The sequence below is a fragment of the Convolutriloba macropyga genome, unplaced genomic scaffold (genome assembly GCF_964194025.1).
Source record: "Convolutriloba macropyga unplaced genomic scaffold, txConMacr16.3 SCAFFOLD_2071, whole genome shotgun sequence".
In the NCBI taxonomy this organism is placed as follows: domain Eukaryota; kingdom Metazoa; phylum Xenacoelomorpha; order Acoela; family Convolutidae; genus Convolutriloba; species Convolutriloba macropyga.
Genome location: NW_027452849.1, coordinates 1 through 27,524, shown reverse-complemented (window position 1 = coordinate 27,524; position 27,524 = coordinate 1). Strand labels below are relative to the sequence as shown.

Sequence of the window (27,524 nt, the reverse complement as noted above, 5' to 3'; positions counted from 1 at the left end):
GTGAAACTCCTCCCCGGACCCTCAGTTCATTTGAAAAGTTCTTGACTAGGTTGAAAAGCAATTTATGTTGAAACACTATATAGCGAGTTTTTTGAGCGCGAAATTTGACAACTTATCAAGTACATTTTTTGTATACCAACTAGGTCAAATCTTTCTCTATCAGACTGAACTCAGTCAGTGACACTCTTCACTAGACTATAAGTTCATTTGAATAAATCCTTGACTTAGTTGATAAGCAATTTATGTTGAAGCACTACAGAGCGAATTTTTGAGCGCGAATTTTGACAACGTATCGGGTACGTTTTTGGTATGCCACCTAGGTCAAAAATTCGTTCCCTCTCAAGCTGTACTCAGACAGTAACACTCCACTCCAGAGCCTCAGTTCATTTGAATAAGTCCTTGACTAGGTTGAAAAGCAATTTATGTTGAAACACTATATAGCGATATTAGAGCGCGAATTTTGACAACGTATCGAGTACTTTTTTCGTATACCACCTAGGTCAAAAATTCTTTCCCTCTCAGACTGTACTCGGACAGCGACACTCCTCCCTAGACCCTCAAGTGATTTGATTAAGTCCTGCTAAATACTAAGGAAACCAAAGCCACCGAGCATTCAGTCTCCAATGCCCTTTTTTCAATTGGTACCGAACGCTCGTTCTGTTATAGTTTCCCGAAGAGCAAACCGAAAACGTTCAACATAGTCTTAACAATTTGATACGATGATATTGTAAATCATATCAACCAATTATTAACATAAACACTCTGATTGAAGGAAAATTGAAGATCGAGCAGTGAGCATGTGGTCATTTCCGAAGGTTCGAGTTCGAAAATTTTTAAAAACTTCTGCAATATTAAACGAATCAAAACGAGACATAGCTCATTCTTCCGCTCTTAGACTGTACTCTGACAGTAAGACTCCACTCTAGACCCTCAGTTCATTTGAATAAGTCCTTGACTAGGTTGAAAAGCAATTTGTGATGAAACACTTTATAGCGATATTAGAGCGCGAATTTTGAAAACGTATAGAGTACTTTTTTCGTATACCACCTAGGTCAACATTTCTTTCCCTCTCAGTCAGTACTCAGACAGTAACGCTCCACTCTAGAACCTCAGTTCATTTGAATAAGTCCTTGACTAGGTTGAAAAGCAATTTGTGTTGAAACACTATATAGCGATATAAGAGCGCGAATTTTGACAACGTATAGAGTACTTTTTTCGTATACCACCTAGGTCAAAATTTCTTTCCCTCTCAGACTGTACTCAGACAGGGACACTCCTCCCTAGACCCTCAATTCATTTGAATAAGTCCTTGACTAGGTTAAAAAGCAATTTATGTTGAAACAGTATATAGCGAGTTTTTGAGCGCGAAAATTGACAACGTATCGTATATTTTTTTCCTATGCCACTTGGTTCAAAAATTCTTTCCATCTCAGACTGTACTCGGACAGTGACACTCCTGCCTAGAGCCTCAACTGATTTGAATGAGTCCTTGACTAGGTTGAAAAGCGATTTATTTTGAAACACTATTTAGCCAGTTTTTGATTGCGAAATTTGACAACGTATCAAGTACTATTTTTGTTTATCACCTAGGTCAAAAATTCTTTCTCTATCAGACTGTACTTGGACAGTGAAACTCCTCACTAGACCCTCAGTTCATTTGAACGAGTCCTTGACTAGGTTGAAAAGCGATTTATTTTGAAACATCAAAATAGCGAGTTTTGAGCGCGAAATTTGACAACGTATCGAGTACTTTTTTGTATACTTCAGTTACCACAGAAAACCTTGCACCTAATTTTCAAGAAAGTATTGGAAAAACAAAAAAATCTGATTATTGTCTTTTTATAATCTGGACAGTGGTCTGAATTTGGGTCTGATCATAGGCGCACTATAGTCTGGACAAAGATCTGGGTTTGGTCTGAAAAGCGGTCACTTTGGTCTGGAGAGTCTGATCATAGTCTGTTTATAGTCTGGACAATGGTCTGAATTTGAGTCTGATCATAAGCGCACTATAGTCTGGACAATGGTCTGGTTTCGGTCTGATCAGAGGACATTTTGGTCTGGAAAGTCTGATCAGAGATCATTTTGGTCTGGAAAGTCTGATCAGGGGTAACTTCGGTCTGGAAAGTCTGATCAGAGGTCATTTCAGTCTGGATGGTCTGATCATAGCTCAATTTGGGTCTGGACCAAAACCTGGGAAGTTCCTTTTGATCAAATGAAAGGAACTTCAACCATGGTAACATTATTGCTTGTGTGGTTGGGCAAGGGATACCTCACAATTGGGAGTATCTTTACATTAAAATAGTTATAGTTGATAGTAATTTGTTATCAGGGCAATGTGCGTATAAGTGAAGAGGCTCTAGCCAAGAGGGAAGACTACTGTAGATGTTGCAAATGCATACAGAGATACAAGGAAAAGGGAACTCTCACTTTCATAGAGGACAACCAGTTCAGAGATCCAGACAAACAGAGATCCACCAGTTTACGCTCAGGGTAGATAAAAAAAATGTCTCTTCAGTTTACTAGTCCATCATTCAACATTCCATGTTTCCATTCTGCAAGATGAGGTTATTTTATACGCGGCTCTTAATGCTTTTCCCAGGGTCCGTTAGTAAAAAAAATTACAGAAATTTTATTTTTTTTCTTAATGTAAGCGGTATTTCGTAGTTTTTAAAGACGTTACTAAACTCGATTACGCTATTTAGTTTTGCGAGAAAAGATACGAACTGATGAAATCATCTATTTGATTTTCAACAGAACGAAAATGTTAAATTTTATCCTCTGTATCGAGTTGTTTCAGTTCCAACTGTGTAAAGTTTGAGTAAGTTGGATGTTTTTTTAATTGCTCTTGAACGAAGTTCATAGCAATTAATGTAAGCGTGTTGCTTGACCATTTTACGCTTTTATTCTAGAGCGTTATTTGACTTCTCAAGTGACTTTTTCACGCTTTCATTCTTCATTTTTGAGTGATCTCGAATGCTCTCACTCCAATTTAAACGGATTACAGCATAACAATAACCAGGATCTGATAGCCAAGTGGTCACTGAAAGTGGTTATGGATCGAAGTCATGGGTCAATAGTTCGAAGCCCGGCGGGTTAAACTTTTTCCTACCCTCGTGTCGATCGAGAGCAATTCTTTCGACATTAGACGGTTTATTTTTTCTCCCCCAAAAATCACCTGAAATTACAAAAAATGTTTTTTTTTGCTAGACGTGGTCATAATGACACTTCAAAACAAAAATAGATAAAACCAAAAACTCAAAAGCAATTAAAGCTCATTGAACCAACAATAAAAAACTTAACCAAAAGTGAATACGACAATCAAAATTGTAAATAAGACCTCCTAATAAGAAATGACCAGGCGCTTTAATTGAACACTTGCAACCACATTTGCAACGCCGAGTCGATTTCAGTAATAGGCAAGTCTAATTGCAAGTGTTATATATTTACTGAATCAGAGTGACAGATGTCACTTTCTACATTCGGCAGTCTAAATAGAAGTGTTGGTCAAGACTTAGCGAATCAAAATCCAAGCCGTGGCCAAGATTTGGAAAGCCTAAATCCAACTCTCGTACAAAACTTGGCAAGTCTGAAACCAAGTCTAGTTCAGGAACTTGCAAGCCTAAATCCAAGTCTTGGTAAGTCAAAACAGATCAAGAAAACACCATTTTTAAAAAAATGTCAAAAAAAGGTCTGAAAACTCAAAAATAGCCATGGAAAACTCAATAAATAGTCTTAAAAGGACATACAACTACCTGAAATGATCCACTGTGATCTCCAAGGGTCCTATAGTAGTTCTTGGTATTTTTTGGTACCCGAGGTTTCTACGCTAAAAACGGCAAATTATTTAAGATTGAGGTTGAATGCGTTGAATTTATGAAAGATCAACGCTCAACGCCAATCTTAATTATTTTTTGTTTTGAATATAGTGTAGATCTCACATATTTTGCGTTGAATTTAGCGTAGATCTTAAATATTTTGCATTGAGTTTAGCGCACTTCTTACATATTTTGCGGTGGATTTACCGTAGATCTTAATTGAATTCAACGCATTTAACGCCAATCGTATATATTTTGTGTTCAATTTAGCGTAGATCTTACTTATTTTGCGTTAAATTTAGTGGAGATCTCACATCAATTCATCGTCAGTCGTGCATTTTTTGCGCTTAATTTATGTGAAACGCGATGTTACAGTCCAATTTGTAAAGAGTGTGATTATCTAATAACATAAAGGTTCTGTGGCACAGTGGTAGAAGAGGCGGCAAGTAAGCAGGAGGTCAGTGGCTTATGTCCCACATCCAAAGTTCTACGCGTTGATTTTATTTAAAATCAACGCTAACTTCAACGCAAAATATGTAAGATCAACGCTAAATTCAACGCAAAACATCTAAGATCAACGCTAAATTCAACACAAAATTTGCAAGATCTACGCTAAATTCAACGCATTCAGCGCGAAATTTCGCAAGAAAATGGCGCTGAGTTTTTCGACTTTTCAACGCTTGCTTCCGCTGATCTTACATAAATTTGGCAAAATTCCTGGGCCCGAGTATCAGTTTGGCATCAAGTTTTAAGACCCCGCAAAAGTGGTGAAAATTAACGTTGAAACCGTGGCACTTCTAAAAAGTTTTCTAAAATTAAAAATTTTTCTTTGTAAACACTTGACAAGTTGGTTTTGAAGTGTGAATCAACTTGCAAGTGTTATCCAAGTCTTGACCAAGACTTGTCAGACTTGTGAGACGTGTAATGAGATTTGCCCAGTACTGAAAAATAACGAAAAAGACTTGTCATTAGACTTGCCTAGTACTGATATAGACTTGGAGGGTTGACCTCTGTCCGGGTTGGCTATCAATCTCTTTCACATTGTCAATGAGTATTAGCATTTATAGAAAATAATCATAATTTTTTAAGTTCGCTTTAACTAAAAGTTTTCTTGCACAGCGTTTAAACCGTCTGGAAATTGTGTTAGGTTATATATCCTCATAAAAGAAAAAAGCCTTGAAATTGGTAAAAATTGAAACGAAAAATCAATTAGTGCCTTCATTACGTGACGAGTGTGTGACGTGAAACCAACTGAAAAGCTACATATAAAACCACGAAGTCATGAGGATTATACTGAAACATTTTTGGATGTGAAATTTTGTTTTGTGATTCAGAGTATATCATGGAAGAGAGCCCCTTTTAGACGGACATCATAATGACTACCCGGGAGAGAAGCAGGACAGTCCAGTGTACCACTTGACAACCAGAGGGATGGAGGATGGAGAGGAAAGCCAAGAGTGTGAATACTATGCCTCCTACTACGGAGGTAATTCTACATATTCACACCTGTTCCTAATAGTCTCTTAACAACAGTATGGTTTGTTCAAACCAACACACATATTTTAGGTAGTTGGTTATATGTGCTATGCGACCACTTTCTAAATGGAAGATGATCACATAGCACACATAACACACTACTATTTTCAAAGACTATCCTTCCGTGTCTTCCGAGAAATCAGAAAATGATTTTCAAATGGTTTTTAATAGCCGCCCTCATCTTCTCAGCCGGCTATCATAGCGCTCCTATTTTTTTACAATTCAAAGAATTTGAATTGTATTGGGGCGCTGTCTTTTTACGACTTGAAGAGGAGTATTGGTTTTCTCTCGGATTTACGACTCGAAGAGGATCGTTTTCGTCGTTTAATTGCTCTTGAACAATTTTTTCTCTATTAGATCGTTTTGGCATAAAAGAATTATGGCCTGATAGCGCAGAGGTCTGCAGCAGGTAAATGTATCAGGAGGTTAAATGTTCGAATCCCCGCGGGGATCGTTTTTTCGTCGTTTTTTTGAAAAACGATCATTTCCTACATAAAAATAACGACGAAATAACGAATAAAATGACGATTACAACGTAAGGGCTTTGATCGTTTTTGTCTAATGAAAACGATTAAAAAACAACGATTTCTTACAAGTAAAAAACAAAATTCCTCAACACGGGATGTAGGTTATCAAAAGTAGGTTATCAGCGGTCGACACTCAAATTGAAAGAGAAGAGCTTGGTCCATACGAAACCGTATAAGTTCCTTTTGATCAAATGAAAGGAACTTCAACCATGGTAACATTATTGCTTGTGTGGTTGGGCAAGGGATACCTCACAATTGTGAGTATCTTTACATTAAAATAGTTATAGTTGATAGTAATTTGTTATCAGGGCAATGTGCGTATAAGTGAAGAGGCTCTAGCCAAGAGGGAAGACTACTGCAGATGCTGCAAATGCATAGAGAGATACAAGGAAGAGGGAACTCTCACTTTCATAGAGTACAACCAGTTCAGAGATCCAGACAAACAGAGATCCACCAGTTTACGCTCAGGGTAGATAAAAAAAAATGTCTCTTCAGTTTACTAGTCCATCATTCAACATTTCATGTTTCCATTCTGCAAGATGAGGTTATTTTATACGCGGCTCTTAATGCTTTTCCCAGGGTCCGTTAGTAAAAAAAATTACAGAAATTTTATTTTTTTTCTTAATGTAAGCGGTATTTCGTAGTTTTTAAAGACGTTACTAAACTCGATTACGCTATTTAGTTTTGCGAGAAAAGATACGAACTGATGAAAGCATCTATTTGATTTTCAACAGAACGAAAATGTTAAATTTTATCCTCTGTATCGAGTTGTTTCAGTTCCAACTGTGTAAAGTTTGAGTAAGTTGGATGTTTTTCTAATTGCTCTTGAACGAAGTTCATAGCAATTAATGTAAGCGTGTTGCTTGACCATTTTACGCTTTTATTCTAGAGCGTTATTTGACTTCTCAAGTGACTTTTTCACGCTTTCATTCTTCATTTTTGAGTGATCTCGAATGCTCTCACTCCAATTTAAACGGATTACAGCATAACAATAACCAGGATCTGATAGCCAAGTGGTCACTGAAAGTGGTTATGGATCGAAGTCATGGGTCAATAGTTCGAAGCCCGGCGGGTTAAACTTTTTCCTACCCTCGTGTCGATCGAGAGCAATTCTTTCGACATTAGACGGTTTATTTTTTCTCCCCCAAAAATCACCTGAAATTACAAAAAATGTTTTTTTTTGCTAGACGTGGTCATAATGACACTTCAAAACAAAAATAGATAAAACCAAAAACTCAAAAGCAATTAAAGCTCATTGAACCAACAATAAAAAACTTAACCAAAAGTGAATACGACAATCAAAATTGTAAATAAGACCTCCTAATAAGAAATGACCAGGCGCTTTAATTGAACACTTGCAACCACATTTGCAACGCCGAGTCGATTTCAGTAATAGGCAAGTCTAATTGCAAGTGTTATATATTTACTGAATCAGAGTGACAGATGTCACTTTCTACATTCGGCAGTCTAAATAGAAGTGTTGGTCAAGACTTAGCGAATCAAAATCCAAGCCGTGGCCAAGATTTGGAAAGCCTAAATCCAACTCTCATACAAAACTTGGCAAGTCTGAAACCAAGTCTAGTTCAGGAATTTGCAAGCCTAAATCCAAGTCTTGGTAAGTCAAAAAAGATCAAGAAAACACCATTTTTAAAAAAATGTCAAAAAAAGGTCTGAAAACTCAAAAATAGCCATGGAAAACTCAATAAATAGTCTTAAAAGGACATACAACTACCTGAAATGATCCACTGTGATCTCCAAGGGTCCTATAGTAGTTCTTGGTATTTTTTGGTACCCGAGGTTTCTACGCTAAAAACGGCAAATTATTTAAGATTGAGGTTGAATGCGTTGAATTTATGAAAGATCAACGCTCAACGCCAATCTTAATTATTTTTTGTTTTGAATATAGTGTAGATCTTACATATTTTGCGTTGAATTTAGCGTAGATCTTAAATATTTTGCATTGAGTTTAGCGCACTTCTTACATATTTTGCGGTGGATTTACCGTAGATCTTATTTGAATTCAACGCATTTAACGCCAATCGTATATATTTTGTGTTCAATTTAGCGTAGATCTTACTTATTTTGCGTTAAATTTAGTGGAGATCTCACATCAATTCATCGTCAGTCGTGCATTTTTTGCGCTTAATTTATGTGAAACGTGATGTTACAATCCAATTTGTAAAGAGTGTGATTATCTAATAACATAAAGGTTCTGTGGCACAGTGGTAGAAGAGGCGGCAAGTAAGCAGGAGGTCAGTGGCTTATGTCCCACATCCAAAGTTCTACGCGTTGATTTTATTTAAAATCAACGCTAACTTCAACGCAAAATATGTAAGATCAACGCTAAATTCAACACAAAATTTGCAAGATCTACGCTAAATTCAACGCATTCAGCGCGAAATTTCGCAAGAAAATGGCGCTGAGTTTTTCGACTTTTCAACGCTTGCTTCCGCTGATCTTACATAAATTTGGAAAAATTCCTGGGCCCGAGTATCAGTTTGGCATCAAGTTTTAAGACCCCGCAAAAGTGGTGAAAATTAACGTTGAAACCGTGGCACTTCTAAAAAGTTTTCTAAAATTAAAAATTTTTCTTTGTAAACACTTGACAAGTTGGTTTTGAAGTGTGAATCAACTTGCAAGTGTTATCCAAGTCTTGACCAAGACTTGTCAGACTTGTGAGACGTGTAATGAGATTTGCCCAGTACTGAAAAATAACGAAAAAGACTGGTCATTAGACTTGCCTAGTACTGATATAGACTTGGAGGGTTGACCTCTGTCCGGGCTGGCTATCAATCTCTTTCACATTGTCAATGAGTGTTAGCATTTATAGAAAATAATCATAATTTTTTAAGTTCGCTTTAACTAAAAGTTTTCTTGCACAGCGTTTAAACCGTCTGGAAATTGTGTTAGGTTATATATCCTCATAAAAGAAAAAAGCCTTGAAATTGGTAAAAATTGAAACGAAAAATCAATTAGTGCCTTCATTACGTGACGAGTGTGTGACGTGAAACCAACTGAAAAGCTACATATAAAACCACGAAGTCATGAGGATTATACTGAAACATTTTTGGATGTGAAATTTTGTTTTGTGATTCAGAGTATATCATGGAAGAGAGCCCCTTTTAGACGGAAATCATGATGACTACCCGAGAGAGAAGCAGGACAGTCCAGTGTACCACTTGACAACCAGAGGGATGGAGGATGGAGAGGAAAGCCAAGAGAGTGAATACTATGCCTCCTACTACGGAGGTAATTCTACATATTCACACCTGTTCCTAATAGTCTCTTAACAACAGTATGGTTTGTTCAAACCAACACACATATTTTAGGTAGTTGGTTATATGTGCTATGCGACCACTTTCTAAATGGAAGATGATCACATAGCACACATAACACACTACTATTTTCAAAGACTATCCTTCCGTGTCTTCCGAGAAATCAGAAAATGATTTTCAAATGGTTTTTAATAGCCGCCCTCATCTTCTCAGCCGGCTATCATAGCGCTCCTATTTTTTTTACAATTCAAAGAATTTGAATTGTATTGGGGCGCTGTCTTTTTACGACTCGAAGAGGAGTATTGGTTTTCTCTCGGATTTACGACTCGAAGAGGAGTATTGGAGAAGTCCTTTTTACAATTCAAAGAATTTGAATTGTATTGGGGCGCTGTCTTTTTTACGACTCGAAGAGGAGTATTGGTTTTCTCTCGGATTTACGACTCGAAGAGGAGTATTGGAGAAGTCCTTTTTTTAAATCAATTTTATTGGAGTGATTTTTGAAGCGGGAAATGAAACGCGTGAAAAAATTTGGAGTGATTTTGGTGCTGAACAAAAGTGAAGAGCGGAGCGAAAAGAGAGTGGTTTTTGTTCATACCACTGTTTTTGAGAGAGCGAGAAATTGATGTGTGAAAAATTTTTCTCTAAGCGAGAGAATTTTTTTGTTCACGTGCGGCATTTTAAAGCAGTTTTTTTTTCATTTATTTTGGTTGAGAGGTTTTTTATGATTTTGTTTTAATTTTAGGCTGGTCTGAGTAGTGGTTTGAAGGTTTCTGGAAATTCATATGAATTTTATGATAATTCGGAGGTTTTTAATGTATTTTGCTGATTTTCGGGCTAAATTTTGCGTTTTTTTTGACGATTATTTTGTTTTACTGGCTCAAATGGCTATTGAAGAAACCCCTTCTACTTGAGAAAATTTATGATAAAAATTGGTTAAAGTTTTGTGGGTAAGAATTATTTTTTTGTTGTGAAGTATGACAAAAAAATGGCGAAAATTTGAACTACTTTTCTGAATTTTTTGCGGTTTTCAGTTTTTTTCTGTTTTTAGCTAAGTTTCTTTGCCTATTATGACTTGCCTATTGTTTTGCGAGCAACTGGATACCCTATTGGCTGAAGGGAAATTTTCTTTTGATTTATATGTTTTTGAAATATTAAAAAATTTAGTAACCTTTTTCCAGTTTTCAGTGAAAGTTGTTTTTAAGAGCTTTTTCATAATTTAGCGTAATGTATTTTTTTCAAAATTCACATAAGTGGTTTTTTTAAGTACTAGTTGTTTTGATGAATTTATTTTGGCAGAGATAGTTTTTTCGGGATCTCAATTTATAACAAAATTTGATCAGAATTTTTATCATATTTTAACAGATTTGATTTTATTGTTTTTACTTTTTTGTTTCATGACTTTGTTGCAAGATAATCATAAATTATTGAAGGCACGTTTTGTTTGATGAGTAATTGGATGGCGTTTAAATTGTTTTTCACTTCGAGTCGTTTCCGGAATTCTTCCGGCTATGTTTTTTTTACAGGAAGTAGATTTGTTCACGCGGCATTTTGACCTAAAAGCGAAAGTGAGAAAAGCTGCCTTGGTGAACAGATTTTCGCTAAGCGAGAGAAGTTCTTTGATCATGCGCTGCGTTTAGTGAATAACTTTTTGACTGTGAAAATTAGTTTTTGTCTGAATTTCACATATAGATAACCGTTTTTAGACGTTTTTTTGTCTAAGTTGCCCAATTTTTTTGCTTGTAATTTGGTTCCTTGTAGCAGAAAAATGTATTTGATACTATATTGAATTGTCAACCTCGGAAATTGATGCCACAGTGTTTTTCAGAGCCTGAAAATGCGTTTCAAGTTGAACATTGCACATAATTCTTGATCTTTTAGTTAATTTTTGGCTTTTTTCTTTTAATTTATTCTTTTTTGGATATTTTAACCGGCTTCTTGTCGAAAATTAATTAATATGGCAATTTATTTTCGATAATTCCTATACTCAACGGCTCCTTCAACCTCGATGTATTTTTGTTCCATAAAATTGTACATATGCTAATCCAATTTTGGTAGTTTTTTCCGATTTTCGTCAGTTTTTTGTTTGTATTTTGGTTGTAATTGCTAGAAACAGTTTTTTTTGCAACATGAGGAACTTTAATTTCGTTTCAATAAAAATTAAATCATTTTTCGGTGTTAAGTTTTGCGAAAACAGTTAAAACTTTTTCATAAATGCAGTCTTAACCTAAAAATTCTTTGACCATTTTTTTTTGCAAAATGCTTCAATGTTTCTTATTTATGAATTCTGCTTTTTCCTATTTTTTGGTCTCTTTAGGAGGATAGATCTTTGCATCGGATGACTAGTTATCTTTTCTCTGTCTTGCATGCTGAACAATGAACTGTATTCGTTTTTCTTGAATTTTTTAAATGGATTTTAAACTTCCAAAAATCAAGAAAGTCTTTTTTTACTGTTGTTCCTAACATTGTGCCCATATTCTTCACATTCTAAGTAGTATCATTCTAGTTTTGCCTTGGCACCTAAATTTTTTTTTGGTATATTGATTTTTTCAGTTGTGAAAATTGAACGGTTTCAGTTTTTCTTAGATTTTCGTCATTTCTTTGGTGTGCAATTGATTTCATTCAACAAAAGGCAGTATTGAGAGTTTGATAGCAAGCTTCTTCCAAATTACCCACTTATGACTATTTACTGCAGCTATCTTCCGGCCTTGGTGTTATTTTAAACAATTTTTTGCCTTTGAATATTCTTCTGCTGCTTATGTCTTTTCTATGATCAATTTTATTTTTGATTTGGTATGAACTCATGTTGTCTAGCTTGTGCACAAAAAGGAACAGTATGTGTGTGTTGTTTTTTGTCTTAATCGCAGTGATCTGAAGTGTAATTATAGGTGTTTTCTGTTCCTAAAATTTGAGCTTTCTTTGAAAATATTTAACTTAATTTCTAAGATTATTATCTGCCGTTTGCTTTCGCGATCTTTTTCAGATTAAAATCTTGAATTATTTGAGGGCAATTGACAACCTTGTCAGATTTTTCAGTCCATCACTTTTTTGACCGCTTCGGTTTTTTAACGTTACCAAACGTTTTAAATGATATAAAATTTTGCTGCATTTTCTCTTGAAGACAGTGGTTTAAGTTTCACCAGTTTTTAGAGCAGACCTGGAGAGGCAGTGAGTTAATGGATTATTACAAACAGTTGTGGCTTCCGCTGCAATTACGGTTTTGATAGTGAAGTTTTGATGCTTCTAGTCGGTTCCGGAATTCTTCCGGCTATGTTTTTATTTAAGATCTGTTCATACATTTTCATGATTTTTGACATGCGGCAATTTCACTTGGATTTTTACTGTTTTTTTTCGATTTTTTGGATTGGATTATTTTCTAAATGGTTTTCCCAAGCCATTCATAGTCCGTTCTAGGTCTAGTTTTCTGTTTAGTCAATGAAAGTTCTTTGAATTGTTCGTCAGGACTTGTCCTCCTATGTTTTTTTTAATCAAATTTAAAGTGATTTTTGAAGCGGGAAATGAAACGCGTGAAAAAATTTGGAGTGATTTTGGTGCTCAACAAAAGTGAAGAGAGGAGCAAAAAGAGAGTGCTTTTTGTTCTTTCCGCTGTTTTTGAGAGAGCGAGAAATTGATGTGTGAAAAAATTTTCTCTAAGCGAGCGAAATTTCTTTGTTCACGTGCGGCATTTTAAAGCAGGTTTTTTTTTCATTTATTTTGGTTAAGAAGTTTGGTTATGATTCTGTTTTAATTTTAGGCTGGTTTTGGTAGTGCTTTGCAGGTTTTTGGAAATTCCTGTGAATATTATGATAATTCGGAGGTTTTTAATGTATTTTGATGATTTTCGGGCTAATTTTTGCGGTTTTTTGATGATTATTTTGTTTTACTGGCTCAAGTGTGTATTGAAGAACCCCTTCTAAATGAGCAAATTTTTTGTAACAATTGGATACAGTTTTGTGGGTAAAAATCATTTTTTGTTGAGAAATATGACAAAAAATGGCGAAAATTCGAACTATTTTTCTTATTTTTTTTTTGCAGTTTTTCGTTTTTTTCTTCTTTTAGCTAAGTTTCTTAGCCTATTATGACTTGCCTATTGTTTTGCGAGCAACTGGATACCCTATTGGCTGATGGGAATTTTTCTTTGGATTTATATGCTTTTGAAATTTTAAAAAAATTTGATAACTTTTTCCAGTTTTTCAGTGAAAGTTGTTTTTAAGAGCTTTCTTTTCATAATTTAGCCTAAAGTATTTTTTTTTCAAATTCACGTAAGTGGTTTTTTTAAGTACTAGTTGTTTTGATGACGTTATTTTGGCAGAGATAGTTTTTTCAGGATCTCAATTTATTACAAAATTTGATCAGATTTTTTATCATAAATTAACAGATTTGATTTTGCTGTCTTTACTTTTTTGTTTCATGGTTTTGTTTCAAGATAATCATAAAGTAGTGAAGACGCGTTTTGTATGATGAGTAGTAGGATGGCGCTAAAATGCATTTGCACTTTGAGTCGTTTCTGGAATTCTTCCGGCTATGTTTTTTTTAAGATCTGTTCACACATTTTCATGATTTTTGAAGTCAAATTGTAATAGTGATTTTGATCACGCCGAAACAGGAAATGGAGCGAAAAAGCGAGTGGTTTTGCGGCGTGACTTTTTTGTTCTAATTTTAAAGTAGAGTGCAAAAATGGTGTTTGAACAAAAATTCGGTTCCTCGGTAGTGGTTCTTCGTTCACATGCGGCAATTTCACTCTGATTTTTACTGTTTTTGCAATTTTTTGGATCGATTTTTTTTCTAAATGGTTTTTCCAATCCATTCACAGCTCATTCTAGGCCTATTTTTTTGTTTGGATTAAATTTTCATATCTCGCTAGTGGTTTTTCTGTTCATATGCGGCATTTTGACTTTTTTTTTCTTATTTTTTGATCTGATTTTTTTAAAATGGTTTTCTCAATTCACTCATAGTCCATTCTAGGTCTAGTTTTTCTGTTTAGTCATTTAAAATTCTTTGAATTGTACGTCAGGACTTGTCTTGCTATGTTTTTTTTTACTTCGTCGAATAAAAAAATGTTTCGCTTTACCTCATTTTGCCGCTTTTTCAACATTTTGCGTGATATCTTTTTGACTTCTCTAGGCTAGTTTCTCTCTTCTCTCATTCTGCTAAAAGTGATTATGAACATCAGTTGCTCAGCAAAGCAATTCAAAATGAACAGAGTCAGTATAAAAAATTGAAGTCAGAAGTAGAAACGGGATAAACCCATAAAGCCCAATTTTAGATGCCCGCTATTTGAACGTCGTTCCTATAAGTCTTAGTTACCATCTCTAATGCTTATTGGTATTGCCCTTGTAGCAACTGTAGACTCTCTCTAAGAATCAGACGTATGTTATGTTCAACTACAAAATGCCATCAAAATAAATCGGACTTAAAAATTGTTTTTGTGTAGAAATCTTTTTTTTTCAATATCTTCTATTCTTTCAATCCCAATCATGCTTATTGGAATGAACGACGGCTATTTTCCAGCAATCTGCCGGGTATGTTTTCAATAGCTCAAAGAAATAGCTGGAGCTATAATTTGGCCTCCTTTTGGTTTCCTGAACTTCATTCAGAGCATGTGATTGATCTTGGGAGCCGTCTTTTTCCCACTCGATGTGCGGTTTTGGCTTTCTGTTTTTATTAATAATTAGGACACGAAGAGGCGTTATGGTCTACTGGAAGAGGAGTATTGGCGAAGCTTCTTTTTTGATCGGTAATTTTGTTGGAACCCGGGTCGAGGTTTTGTCAAAAAATAATGTAAGATTAGCGGTTAATAGCGGTGAAAAAAACTTTTTTCACCGCAAAGCGCCCGCATCTTTTAGCGTTGAATGCGCTGAAAGCGGTGAATTTTTGTAAGAATTGCGTTGAATTTTGCGGTGAAAAATTTTTTTTCACCGCATTCACCGGAATTCTTACAAAAAAGAAACTGTCGTCGAAGGGTTCGAACCTCTACTTCATGCGTGTCACCAACTTCGTAATGCACTGCGCCATCTGTCACGTAATGCAATGATATTTCCTGTGAATATAAGATAAGCGTTGAAATTAGCGCGTTGAATATTTGTAAGATTTGCGATTTTAGCGGTGAAAAATTTCTTTTCACCGCATTCTGCTGGTAGCGGTGAAATATTTTTTTTCACCGCATTCTGCTGGTAGCGGTGAAAAATTTTCTTTCACCGCTTAAGCCCTGAAAATAAATTTTTCACCGCTTAAGAGTTTTTTTTCACCGCATTCATCGCGTTGAACGCAAATCTTACACTTTTACTCAAATTCACCGTAAATCTTACATCTTTTAGCGATTTTTAGCGGTGACACCTCGACCCGGGAAGTGAATCACGTGAAAATAGTGGTAAGGTCAATTGGCTAATGAGCTGAGTGATTCAAGAGTGGTTTTTATGTTCGTGTCATTTTGAGAGAGAGAGAGAGAGAGAGAGAGAGAGAGAGAGAGAAACAGCTCGCTAAGCAAGTGAAGTTTTCATGAGTACGAGCGGCTTTTTTCAAAACAAAAATAGTTTCAACTCCAACATTTTCAATAAAAGTCTTTTTCTTTCTTCGAACTGCCGAACGAATAGATGAACGACTAGAAGGGGCATTGATTCGCTTGCCGTTTCCTTAAGAGAACATGTAAACAATTTTTTTTGAAGCGAGCAAAAAAAAAATCACGCGTGGCATCTTCATTTTTTAAAGTTTTTCCTTTGCTTTTTTTTACTATTGTTGTCATTCTTAGTCAACATTACGATTAGTTGTATTTTCGGGAGCATTTTCAACTATCACAATTGCATGTTAGAGTTTTCTATACAATATTTTTCTATTTTTGTGCTTTCGCGGTTTTTGACGCTTCTTTTTGAACTTTTTTTGTTTTTTCTTGAGTCTGAGTTAATTTTTTTTGCGAAATTAGTTTGTATAACGGTTTTTATGGCTTTTCGAATTCGTTGGTATCGATAGCAGTTTCCAATTGTTCCGGTGAAGAAAAAAGTTGAAATTATTCAATTGTTTTTATATTTTTCCGTTCCTTAATTATTTTTGCCTCGTTTCAGAATTAATTTTCTTTTCAAGTTCAGTTGTTTAATTACGGTTGTTGACAAGGTGACTCTATATCAGTATAAACATAAGGGGGGGGATAGCAACATAAGGTCGAGGTGGTTCGAACTTTATTTCCGCCATTGGATTGCCCAACTTCCGATAAAAATTTTTGAGAAGAACAAGTATGCGAAAATCTCAAAATTCAGCAAAAATTCTGAAGTACTTGGCTACGAAGCTAACTTTATTTATTCTTAATTCATTCTATTGAATTAAGTGAGTGCTAAAATGTCATGGTCAGTTGCTCCAAGTTTTAAATGTCAGTTTCCGGTGTTTTAAATTTCTATTGGCCTCCTTATTGTCTCAAACAACTTGACTTTTATAATTTTGTTCAAATTCATAAAGATTATTCAAATTTTTAAGAAAGTTTAATCAACCTATATGACTTAAATGGTTATGTTAATTTTATTCTGGTTATTTTCCATTCATATACCGTGCTTTTCTAGAAATTAATATTTTTTGATAATCCAAAAACCAAATTGTTAACGTTTATGCTGTTTTTTACTTATAATGTAAACATTGTTCCAAGTTGTTAATTATTAAGTTGCTCAGATAGCCGCAAGACTAATTAGTATTGCTTCTATCCAATCAGTGGATTATTTTTTAAATTCTGAATACAATTTCAAAAAAGTTTTATTCAACGAGCTTCAAGTTGCAACCGAGACAAGAGTTTGAAATAATATTTGATTGATTCTTTGATCCGAAAGTTCAAGACCTAAAAGATTTACGAATCAGTGGCGTAAAGTTATTCTGGAGACGTAGTCAGATAGCAGCCGTAACATTTTACTGGTCCTTATTCGACCCGGACACCAAAAAAGTAAAGAATATAGTTTACGAAGTTCAAGAAAACGAAGAAAGACGAGAACAAAACGAACGATATCCCGAGTTCTTCAACCACAGGTACTTCATCAAACCCGCTTACGGTAAAAGTACCTAACAATGATTACATCAAGAGTAGAAATGATCTTTTGGAAGATTTCAACCACATATTGAAACCCATTTATTATGCAATCCAAGATTTAGCAACACGAGAAAATGTTTCGATTGCCAGATTGAAATCTCAAATCGACTTGTATTTTGTAGTAGAAACTCCTTTTCGTGCAATGTTGCACCACAAGCAAATTTCCGCAAGCAATGGCGCACCACATGTAAACGAGAGGATGCTAAGAATTTTGTTGATAACTCTTTGAACGTGCTGCAAGAATTTCAGTCGGAAATCAACAAAATTTTGGATCAGCGGATGTCATAAGAGACAGCGATCAAGTCCACAAAGAGAGGAGTTTCGTTTGAAGATGTATCAGTTTCAGTCTTCACAACAACAACTGAAGGCACGCTACTGAACCTAACACTAACGAACAACCTTCTGTTAGATAGTGGTGTGCAAATTGTTCCAAGTACAGACAGCAGAAACAACGTCGAAGACAGTCCAAAGTCAGTTTCTTTGGTTTCAATGCCAATCAATTGATCTCTCGAAAAGGAATTTATTGACGAAGGGGAAAAAAGTGTCAACGTCATCAACGAGTGGAGCAAAGACAAGAAAAAGCAAAAAAGAAGGCTGAACTTGAGATGAAGAAGCTTGAATTGCAGTTTGAACGAAAGCAACGAGATCATGACGATCAAATGAGACAGCTTGAAGATAAGTTGCAGATCAAAAAGCTAGAAGCTAAGCTTGAGACTTTTCCGGGGAGCAGTCTGACGGATCGAAGCCCTCATCAAATATGGAATTGCGAGAAAATCAAGAATATGAAAACGCAAGATCGATACGACGTTGCAAAGGAAAAGAGATTGTGCTTTGCTTGTTTGTCCGCAGCTGAGGAATGTCCAGGAAAAAATATGTGGAATTGACAACTGCGAGAAGACTCACAACAGACTTTTGAAATACAGGAAGAAATCTGAAGTTTCATCAGTCTCTGTGAAGTCAGAAAGCACGAAACTGACCAGTAGTTCAGAGTCAGTAAGAGGTATTACGCAGGTTGCAAGAGTGAGAATCTTGATCAGGACGGACAGTTTGAAGACATTCTTTCATTATGTGATACAGGTTCAACTCAGACGTGGGTTGACAAAGATATTTTGGACAGACTCCAGTTAGTCAGAGAAACAATCTCTTTAAATGTGACGTGAATCCATGGTACACAAAGTACTTCAAGCGAGGCACTGCAATTGGGCAATTGGGCTAGCTAACGGCCTTAAAATTAAAAGAAAGCAGCTTACTGTTAATAGTCAGAAGAACCTAGAAATTAGCAGAAGTGTGTACAACGTCCAAGAGATGAAGCAAAAATACCCGTATCTGAAATGCGTGGCATTTAAAGAAATTGACCTCAAGAAGGTGACCATCATCTTGGGTCATAAATTCTACTAGCTAATTTGACCACTGGAGTATGATAGTGGCGGAGAAAACAAATCATGTTAAGTCAAGCTTCCACTGGGTTGGACGGTCAGTGGCCCACTTCCAGTGAGTTAAATCCTTTTAAGTGGTGCAGCTTGTCATGTTGCGAATGAAGATGAAGTCAAACTAGCAGAAGTTGTCAAGAAATGGTGGGATATGGAGTCCTACGGCACTTCGATGGTTACTGACAAAAGGAGCAGAGAAGATAAGCTGGCAAGTGAAATCCTGAACTCCAAAGTGAAGTTCAATGGAGATCGGTGCGAAGTTGGTTTGCTGTGGAACGGAAATCAATCAGCTTTGTCAAACAAATTTGCGTCAGCAGTGGGACAACCATGAGTACTAAAACGACGGCTTGGCAAAGACCCATCACTCAAAACAAAATACAGTGAAACAATAGCGTTCGATTTGCGAAAAGGATATGTTTCCATCCTATCCCCTGACGAACTTGCCTAAACTCGCGACGATCTCATCAACCGGTATTAAATCCTCTCAAAACCAGATAAAGTGAGGAGAGTTTGCAAAGCAGCAAGTGAATTTCTTGGTTACTCGCTTAATGATATGCTCTTAGCGGGAACAGACCTGTTGGCGAGTTTGATGGGCATTCTATCAAGATTTCGAGAAAACAAGTTTGCGATGACAGCAGATATCGAAGAAATGTTTCTTCAAGTTGAGGTCAAGCCTGAAGAAAGAAAATTATTGCAATTTCTTCGGTTTAACGAAAACGACCAAGTTGTTATGTATCAGTAACGTCGGCACATCTTTGGAGCTAAGTCATCTCCAACATATGCAAATTTTGCCCTTCAACGATGCGATCTGGATAATACATTTGTATTCGAGTCAAATCGCGTCACATTATTTTTATATGGACGACTTCGTAGTTCCCCTGAATAGTGAAATAACAGCAGTAGACATCAAATTGGAGTTAACAAAACTTTTGGCAAAAGTTCGTTTTAAACTCACAAAATGGGAGACGAACTTCGACAGAAATAAAGTTCATGACAAAGCTTTGAAAACATTTGATCTTGAGTGGAATAATGTCTCTGACGCACTCAAAGCTTCTAGAGCTTTGGAATTTGTGTCCAGAGAGCAGATGGGCACAGCGTAAGGTCCTATCAGTTGTTTCAAGTGTTTTTGACCCATTAGTATTCCTAGCACCTTTTGTCATCAGATGAAGAATAATTCTGGAAGGAATATGGCATACGAAATGACAATAATGGGAATGCTAAATTGACAAAAACTTGAACAACCAGTTTGCCGATTGGATCGCTGCGAATGCGGTGAAGCTTTCGAAGTGAGCAGATGGTATCAAACAAGCGATGAAAAAGTCACAAATGAATTGCATGTTTTTGGTGACGCCTCTGAAGATGCCTTCTGTGCTGTAGCTTAACTTGTAGCGTCACATTATTTTTATATGGACGACTTGTTAGTTCCCCTGAATAGTGAAATAACAGCAGTAGACATCAAATTGGAGTTAACAAAACCTTTGGCAAAAGTTCGTTTTAAACTCACAAAATGGGAGACGAACTTCGACAGAAATAAAGTTCATGACAAAGCTTTGAAAATATTTGATCTTGAGTGGAATAATGTCTCTGACGCACTCAAAGCTTCTAGAGCTTTGGAATTTGTGTCCAGAGAGCAGATGGGCACAGAGTAAGGTCCTATCAGTTGTTTCAAGTGTTTTTGACCCATTAGTATTCCTAGCACCTTTTGTCATCAGATGAAGAATAATTCTGGAAGGAATATGGCATACGAAATGACAATAATGGGAATGCTAAATTGACAAAAACTTGAACAACCAGTTTGCCGATTGGATCGCTGCGAATGCGGTGAAGCTTTCGAAGTGAGCAGATGGTATCAAACAAGCGATGAAAAAGTCACAAATGAATTGCATGTTTTTGGTGACGCCTCTGAAGATGCCTTCTGTGCTGTAGCTTAACTTGTAGCGTCACATTATTTTTATATGGACGACTTGTTAGTTCCCCTGAATAGTGAAATAACAGCAGTAGACATCAAATTGGAGTTAACAAAACTTTTGGCAAAAGTTCGTTTTAAACTCACAAAATGGGAGACGAACTTCGACAGAAATAAAGTTCATGACAAAGCTTTGAAAATATTTGATCTTGAGTGGAATAATGTCTCTGACGCACTCAAAGCTTCTAGAGCTTTGGAATTTGTGTCCAGAGAGCAGATGGGCACAGCGTAAGGTCCTATCAGTTGTTTCAAGTGTTTTTGACCCATTAGTATTCCTAGCACCTTTTGTCATCAGATGAAGAATAATTCTGGAAGGAATATGGCATACGAAATGACAATAATGGGAATGCTAAATTGACAAAAACTTGAACAACCAGTTTGCCGATTGGATCGCTGCGAATGCGGTGAAGCTTTCGAAGTGAGCAGATGGTATCAAACAAGCGATGAAAACGTCACAAATGAATTGCATGTTTTTGGTGACGCCTCTGAAGATGCCTTCTGTGCTGTAGCTTAACTTGTTACAGAGTCCAGGAAAAAAGAACGAGAAGATTCATTAATCATGGTAAAAGCACGAGTTGCTCCAGTGAACCATCACTCAATCCCTAAACTGGAATTAATGGCAGCAGTCACTGGAAACAAATGGAAGGATGCTATCATCAAAGAGCACTGTCTTCATTTTCACAAAAAGTTTAGGTGGTCAGATTCCAAAACAATAATTCAGTGGATCAGGTCAAGCAAATACTGGACACGTCAACAGTCACGAATGGCATTATTTTGCGGGTGTGAAGAACCCAGCCAATTTAGGAACGAGAGGAAGCAGTTTTGACGATGTTTCGAGAATTAACTGGACTCAAGGTCCCGAGCGGCTCAAACAACCAATAGCTTTAGAAGAAGACAACCAACGCCCAGTTGGGCAAAATATGGACGTTAATGTGTTCATAACTAAGGATGATAGACAAAACATCTTGATATGGGAAAAGTTCAGCCAGTTCAACCGTTTGCGCAGAACATTATCTCATTGGTACTCTTCATCGACTCTGACGGGATTTTGAGAGCAATAGGACGACTCCTTCCGTAAAGCAGTTTTTCCATATTGAACAAAATATCCTGTTATTTTGCCCAGCAACAACAGAGCAGTTCAGCTGTACTTGAATTATCAGTACAAAGTCCTTCACCACGAAGGTATCGAGTATATTAGAAACGAAGTCCAAAAGAAGTTTTGGATAATTGGGTTACGAAATGCCCTCCGATCAGTCAAACACAATTGTGTACAGTGTCGATTGTTTGCAAGCATCAGGCCACCACAAACGAGTGATCTTCCGATCGACAGAGTTATGAACGACCGTTTACGAACACAGGTGTTGATTATTTTGAACCTTTCGAAGTAATGATGTTTAGACGGACAGTAAAGAAATGGGTATGCCTGTTTAAGTGCATGAGCAGTGCACTTAGATTTATATGACAGTTTGGAAACGACTTCATGTCTTGATGCAGTCCATCGATTCATTGCAAGACGAGGTCAGCCAAAGACAATCATTTCGGGTAATGGTACAAATATTGTTGGAGCAGCGCGAGAGTTCAAGGATTGTTTCGCAGAGCTCCAAAGGATGAAATCACAGTCAAATTAAGGGAGTCAGGCACCAAGTGGTCTTTCAATCCACCAGCAGCGCCTCACTTTGGTGGAGTTTGGGAAAGGTTGGTACGATCCTGCAAAAAAGCGCTATTTAATGTCTTGGGAAAGCAAAGCCTGAAGGATGACAGGTTGCGAATGGTATTGTGTATCGTGGAACAACTTCTAAACAACCGTACACTTACTGACGTTAGCAGCGACGTTTCAGATCTACAGCCTTTAACGCCAAATCACTTCTTAATTGGTCAATTCAACGTGAATTGGCCAAATGCATTGTTTTCTGGAATACCAGTTAGCTACAGAAAGCTCTTTCATGACCAACACAGTATCCTAAATTCAGTTCGGAATCGTTGGATGAAAGAGTATCTTCCTACCTTGTAACAGCGGAACAGATGTGCGAAGAAAGTACTAGAAGAGATAAAGAAAGGAGATCTTGTTTGGATAACCGACACGCATACTCATCCCTTCGGTTTTACTTTGGGTAGAGTTGAGGAAGTCTGCAGAAGTGATGATCAGATAGTAGGATTAGCTTTGATAAAAACTCCACTGGGATGTTACAAATGACCAGTAACAAAAATTATACCAGTCATTATTGACAGCAAATGATGTTATTTTTGTAAAGTGACCAAAAACTGTGCCGGCTATGTTGCGGTCAGAACTTTTTTGATTATGTAATATTCTAATTTATTGTCCCGAACTGTGTACATTTAGTTGTTTTAAGTGTTTATCATTTATCAGTAGTCTCCAGCCAATCAGATTTTATATTAGTTGTCATTTTCCCGAAATGTGCTGTTACTTTGCACATGATACACTAACCCTTTCTTCAAAGTGAAATATTACCTTGAAGGTGAAGTCGGAGATAGCAACATGGGGGGAGGGTGGGTTTCACCTTTTTTTCTGACGAGCTGTACAACAGTACCATTGGATTGCCCAACTTCCGACAAACATTTTTCAGAGAACGCGTATGCGAAAATCTCAAAATTCAGCAAAAATTCGGAAGTATTTATCTACGAAGCTAACTTTATTTATTCTTAATTCTTTCTATTGAAATAAGTGAGTGCTAAAATTTCATGGTCAATTGCTCCAATTTTTAAGTGTGAGTTTCCGGTGGTTGACATTACTATTGGCCTCTTTATTGTCTCAAACAACTTGACTTTTATAATTTTGTTCAATTTCATAAAGATTATTCAAATTTTTAAGTAAGTTTAATCAACCTATTTGACTTAAATGGTTTTGCTAATTTTATTCTGGGTATTTTCCAATCATAGAATTTATTATTGCTCGATAATCCAAAAACCAAATTGTTAACCTTTATGCTGTTGTTTACTTATAATGTAAACATTGTTCCAAGTTGTTAATTCTTAAGTTGCTCAGATTGCCTTGAGAATCAGTTGCATTGTTTCTATCCAATCAGTGGATTTTTTTATTAATTCGGAATACAATTTCAATAAAAGTATTATTCAACGAGTTTCAAGTTGAAACCGAAACAAGAGTTTGAGATAATATTTGATTGATTTTTTTATCTGAAAGTTCAGGACCTAAAAGATTTACGAACCAGCGGCGTAAAGTTATTCTGGAAAAGTAGTCAGATAGCAGCCGTAACATTTCACTGGTCCCTATTCGACCCGGACACAAAAGAAGTAAAGAATATAGTTTACGAAGAAGGTGTTCAAGAAAACGAAGAAAGACGAGAACAAAACGAACGATATCCCGAGTTCTTCAACCACAGGTACTTCATCAAACCCGCTTACGGTAAAAGTACCTAACAATGAGTACATCAAGAGTAGAAATGATCTTTTGGATGATTTCAACCACATATTGGAACCCATTTATTATGCAATCCAAGATTTAGCAACACGAGAAAATGTTTCGATTGCCAGATTGAAATCTCAAATCGACTTGTATTTTGTAGTAGAAACTCCTTTTCGTGCAATGTTGCACCACAAGCAAATTTCCGCAAGCAATGGCGCACCACATGTAAACGAGAGGATGCTAAGAATTTTGTTGATAACTCTTTGAACGTGCTGCAAGAAATTCAGTCAGAAATCAACAAAATTTTGGATCAGCGGATGTCACAAGAGACAGCGATCAAGTCCACAAAGAGAGGAGTTTCGTTTGGAGATGTATCAGTGTCAGTCGTTTGAGAGCAATTCGCCTGACGTTAGTCGGTTATGTTTTATAAAAATAGAGATCAATAAACTTTTTCTGTCATAAACTTGAACAAACTTTTTTGAACTAATGAGATGTTTTCCAATGCTAGAATTATTAATGTTGCCTAAAAATGATCTTTAAAACAGAACAATGTAAATGTTTCAATTACTTTCCTTTGTAGAGGCGTCACAAGAGAACTATTATGGGTTGGCACATGTTCGTGATAAGGGGCAGAGTGGTGCAACTGGAACTCAGAGCGAGGAGATATTCGGACAGTTCAACTACACCCCTTACGAGCCAGAATTAGACACACGAGGGTAACTGCTCACAAAAATACACCCAAACGAAACCTAACATACTTGGGATGTTATTACACAGTTGATAACACACTGAAACGATGTTTTTTATTCCCAGGCTGAGATTCCTGTTGTGAAGCGGTTTTTGCAGAACGCAGTAGTCGGGGAAAATTAAGTTTTTCAATACTAACACATAAATTGTTTACTCAAATTTTTAATAGCCGCGAAGCGATAGCGGCTATTATTGGGGACGTCGTGGTTTTTTACGACTCGAAGAGGAATATTGGTTTTCTTATGGTTTTTTTTTTACGGAAGTACTATTCGTTCAGACGCTGTTTTGACCTGAAAGCGAAAGTGAGAAAAAATGCTGTGTGAACTATTTTTTTCTGAGCGAGAAAAGTTTTTTGATCATGCGCTGCGTTTAGTGAATGACTTTTTGACTTTAAAAATTAGTTTTTGACGGAATGATAACCGTTTTTAGCCGTTTTTTCGTCGAAGTGGCCCAATTTTTTGCTTGTAATTTGGTTTTTGTAGAAATGATTTTTATTCGATGCTTTTTTGGAAATGTAAACCTTGGACTTTAATATCACCGTGTTGATAATTCATATGCTCCAAGCCTCTTCCTACCGCGATGTATTTTTGTTTTTATTAAACTGTACATATGCTAATCAGATTTTTGCAGTTTTTTTCAATTTTTCTTCAGTTTTTTGTCTGCATTTTTGTTTCAATTTCATGAATTAGTCTTTTTCTGCAACATGAGGGGGATTGATTTCGTTTCAATAAAAACATCATACATTTTAAAGCGTTAAAATTTTGAAAAACAGTTAAAATTTTTTTTATAAATGCAGTCTTAAATTTTTTTTGACAATAATTTTTTTGAAAAAGTTTCAATGTTTCGTGTGTTTGCTTTCTGCGTTTTCTTTTTTGTTCCGTTCAGGGGGATGGATCTTTGTCTCGGATGCCTCATTGTCTTCTATGTCTCGAATGCTGAAAAATGAAATGTTTCGTTTTTCTTGTTTTTTTTTACTTTGATTTTTTTTACATGCAAAGATCAAGAATTAGTCTTTGTTACGGTGTTCTTTACGTTGTGTCCATGTTCTTCACATTCTAGTTTGTTTCATTCTAGCTCTGTCTTGGCACATACATTTATATTGGTTCTTTTGTGTTTTTTTCAGTTATTAAAGAATTGAGTGTTATCAGCTTTTTCTTATGTTTTCTTAATTTCATTGGTCTGCAATTATTTCATTGAACATAAGGCAGTGCTGAGAATTTGCTAGCCAGCTTTTTCCAAAATTCCCACATCACTTCTTATTGTTTTTTTTGTTCTGGCCTTGGTATTGTTCTTAAACGATTTCTTGCCTCCGAATGTTATTTTGTCGCTTTTCTTGGATTACTTTATTTCTTGAATTAGTTTGAAATCATGTTGTCTAGCATATATACGACAAGGAAAAAGTTTTTGGGTAGTTCCTGTGTTAATTACAAGGATTTGAAATTTTACTGTAGTAGTTTTCTGATTCTTAAGTTTGAGTATTATTTTTTGAAAAAATTAACTTAGTTTCTGTACTTAATTTATTATTATTATCTGCCGTTGGATTGCACGATCTTTTTGAGATTAGAATGAGGAATTATTTGAGGGAATTGATAGCCCTGTCAACTTTTTCAGCCTATTAGTGTTGTGACTATCCTAATTATGTTGCACTTTTGCTAAAGTTATCAAACGTTTTCAACAATATATAATTTTGCTACAATTTGTTTCTTTTGGTGACAGTGGTTTAAATTTCTCCAATTTTTGAATGAGACTGGGGGGGGGTGAGTTTATGGTTTGATAAAAAATGTAACTACCTCAGCTGCAATTTTGGTTTTTTGTAACGTTTTTACGCTTCGAGTCGCTTCCGGCATACTCCCGGCTATGTTTTTTAGCAGAAAGCAAGTTTGTTCATGACTTGAATTCTGACTTCTTTCTGATCGAGAATTTACCTCCGTTTTTGATTGTTGACTTCTGTTTTTGAACATTGGAATTGAACAGTAGCTTCGTTTTTAATGTATAGCAATTGGTAACAGTATGTAATTCAAGGTGAAGAGGCCAGTTTGAGAAAAATTGATACAATTTAACCACCTACCCCGCCCCCCAAAAAACTACACCCCCACATACCCCCCACGTTCCTACCCCCCCAACCCCAAAGTACCTAACCCCCTCTCGTACCTACCTAACCCCCCCTCCCACCAGCACCTACCCACAAACTGAAAAAATTTTAACGCTTTTTATGTTATATTGGTCTACTATTTTTGTTATTTCTAGTTTTTTTTTCGATATTCTGATTTTGTCCAAGTTAGGGTAGAGATTTTTCTGCACGACGATTCCAGTCTTTTCCGGTATTCTACCGGCTATTTTTTTTAATTCTCCGTCTCCATCGATGATTCTCACGACATGACTTCTTGGAATTGACTTCTTGGAATTGACTTCAGTGACTTCTATTCCTTTGCAATTAAAATTTGTGTACATGACGTCATTTCTGCGTTTAGATCAATTGCGTGACTTACCTCACTCGGAAAAATGACTTCTGAACTCACTTATGAAACTTTAAATTTTATGAACATTTTAATTAAAAATCAATACTGTGCATCTAAGTAGTTGCAAATTTATATGCCCTAATTCTTGAATATTAGTCTTGAGTTTTTGATTTCGAATATCAATTTTGAAAAAATTCTCCTTATAGACCTATGTGTCATAAAATTGACAGTCCGAATCTAACCTAAAATGTCTAGTGGTCTTTTAAAGGACTCCCGGTCGATCTGTCTATCTTATTTCTTTAGTTGTTTCAACTCATAGAAGGCCACA

General features: G+C 36.1%; 1 protein-coding gene across 1 annotated transcript; it reads left to right on the top strand.

Annotated features, from left to right (window-relative positions):
• Positions 1–2,349: 2,349 nt before the first annotated feature.
• Positions 2,350–24,706, top strand: LOC142357849 (uncharacterized; the record flags this gene model as incomplete). Its single annotated transcript, XM_075409351.1, has 5 exons — positions 2,350–2,490; positions 5,150–5,301; positions 6,187–6,347; positions 8,976–9,127; positions 24,571–24,706. Coding segments are annotated over exons 2-5 (497 nt in total), but the record flags the coding sequence as incomplete, so codon positions are not given.
• Positions 24,707–27,524: the final 2,818 nt, after the last annotated feature.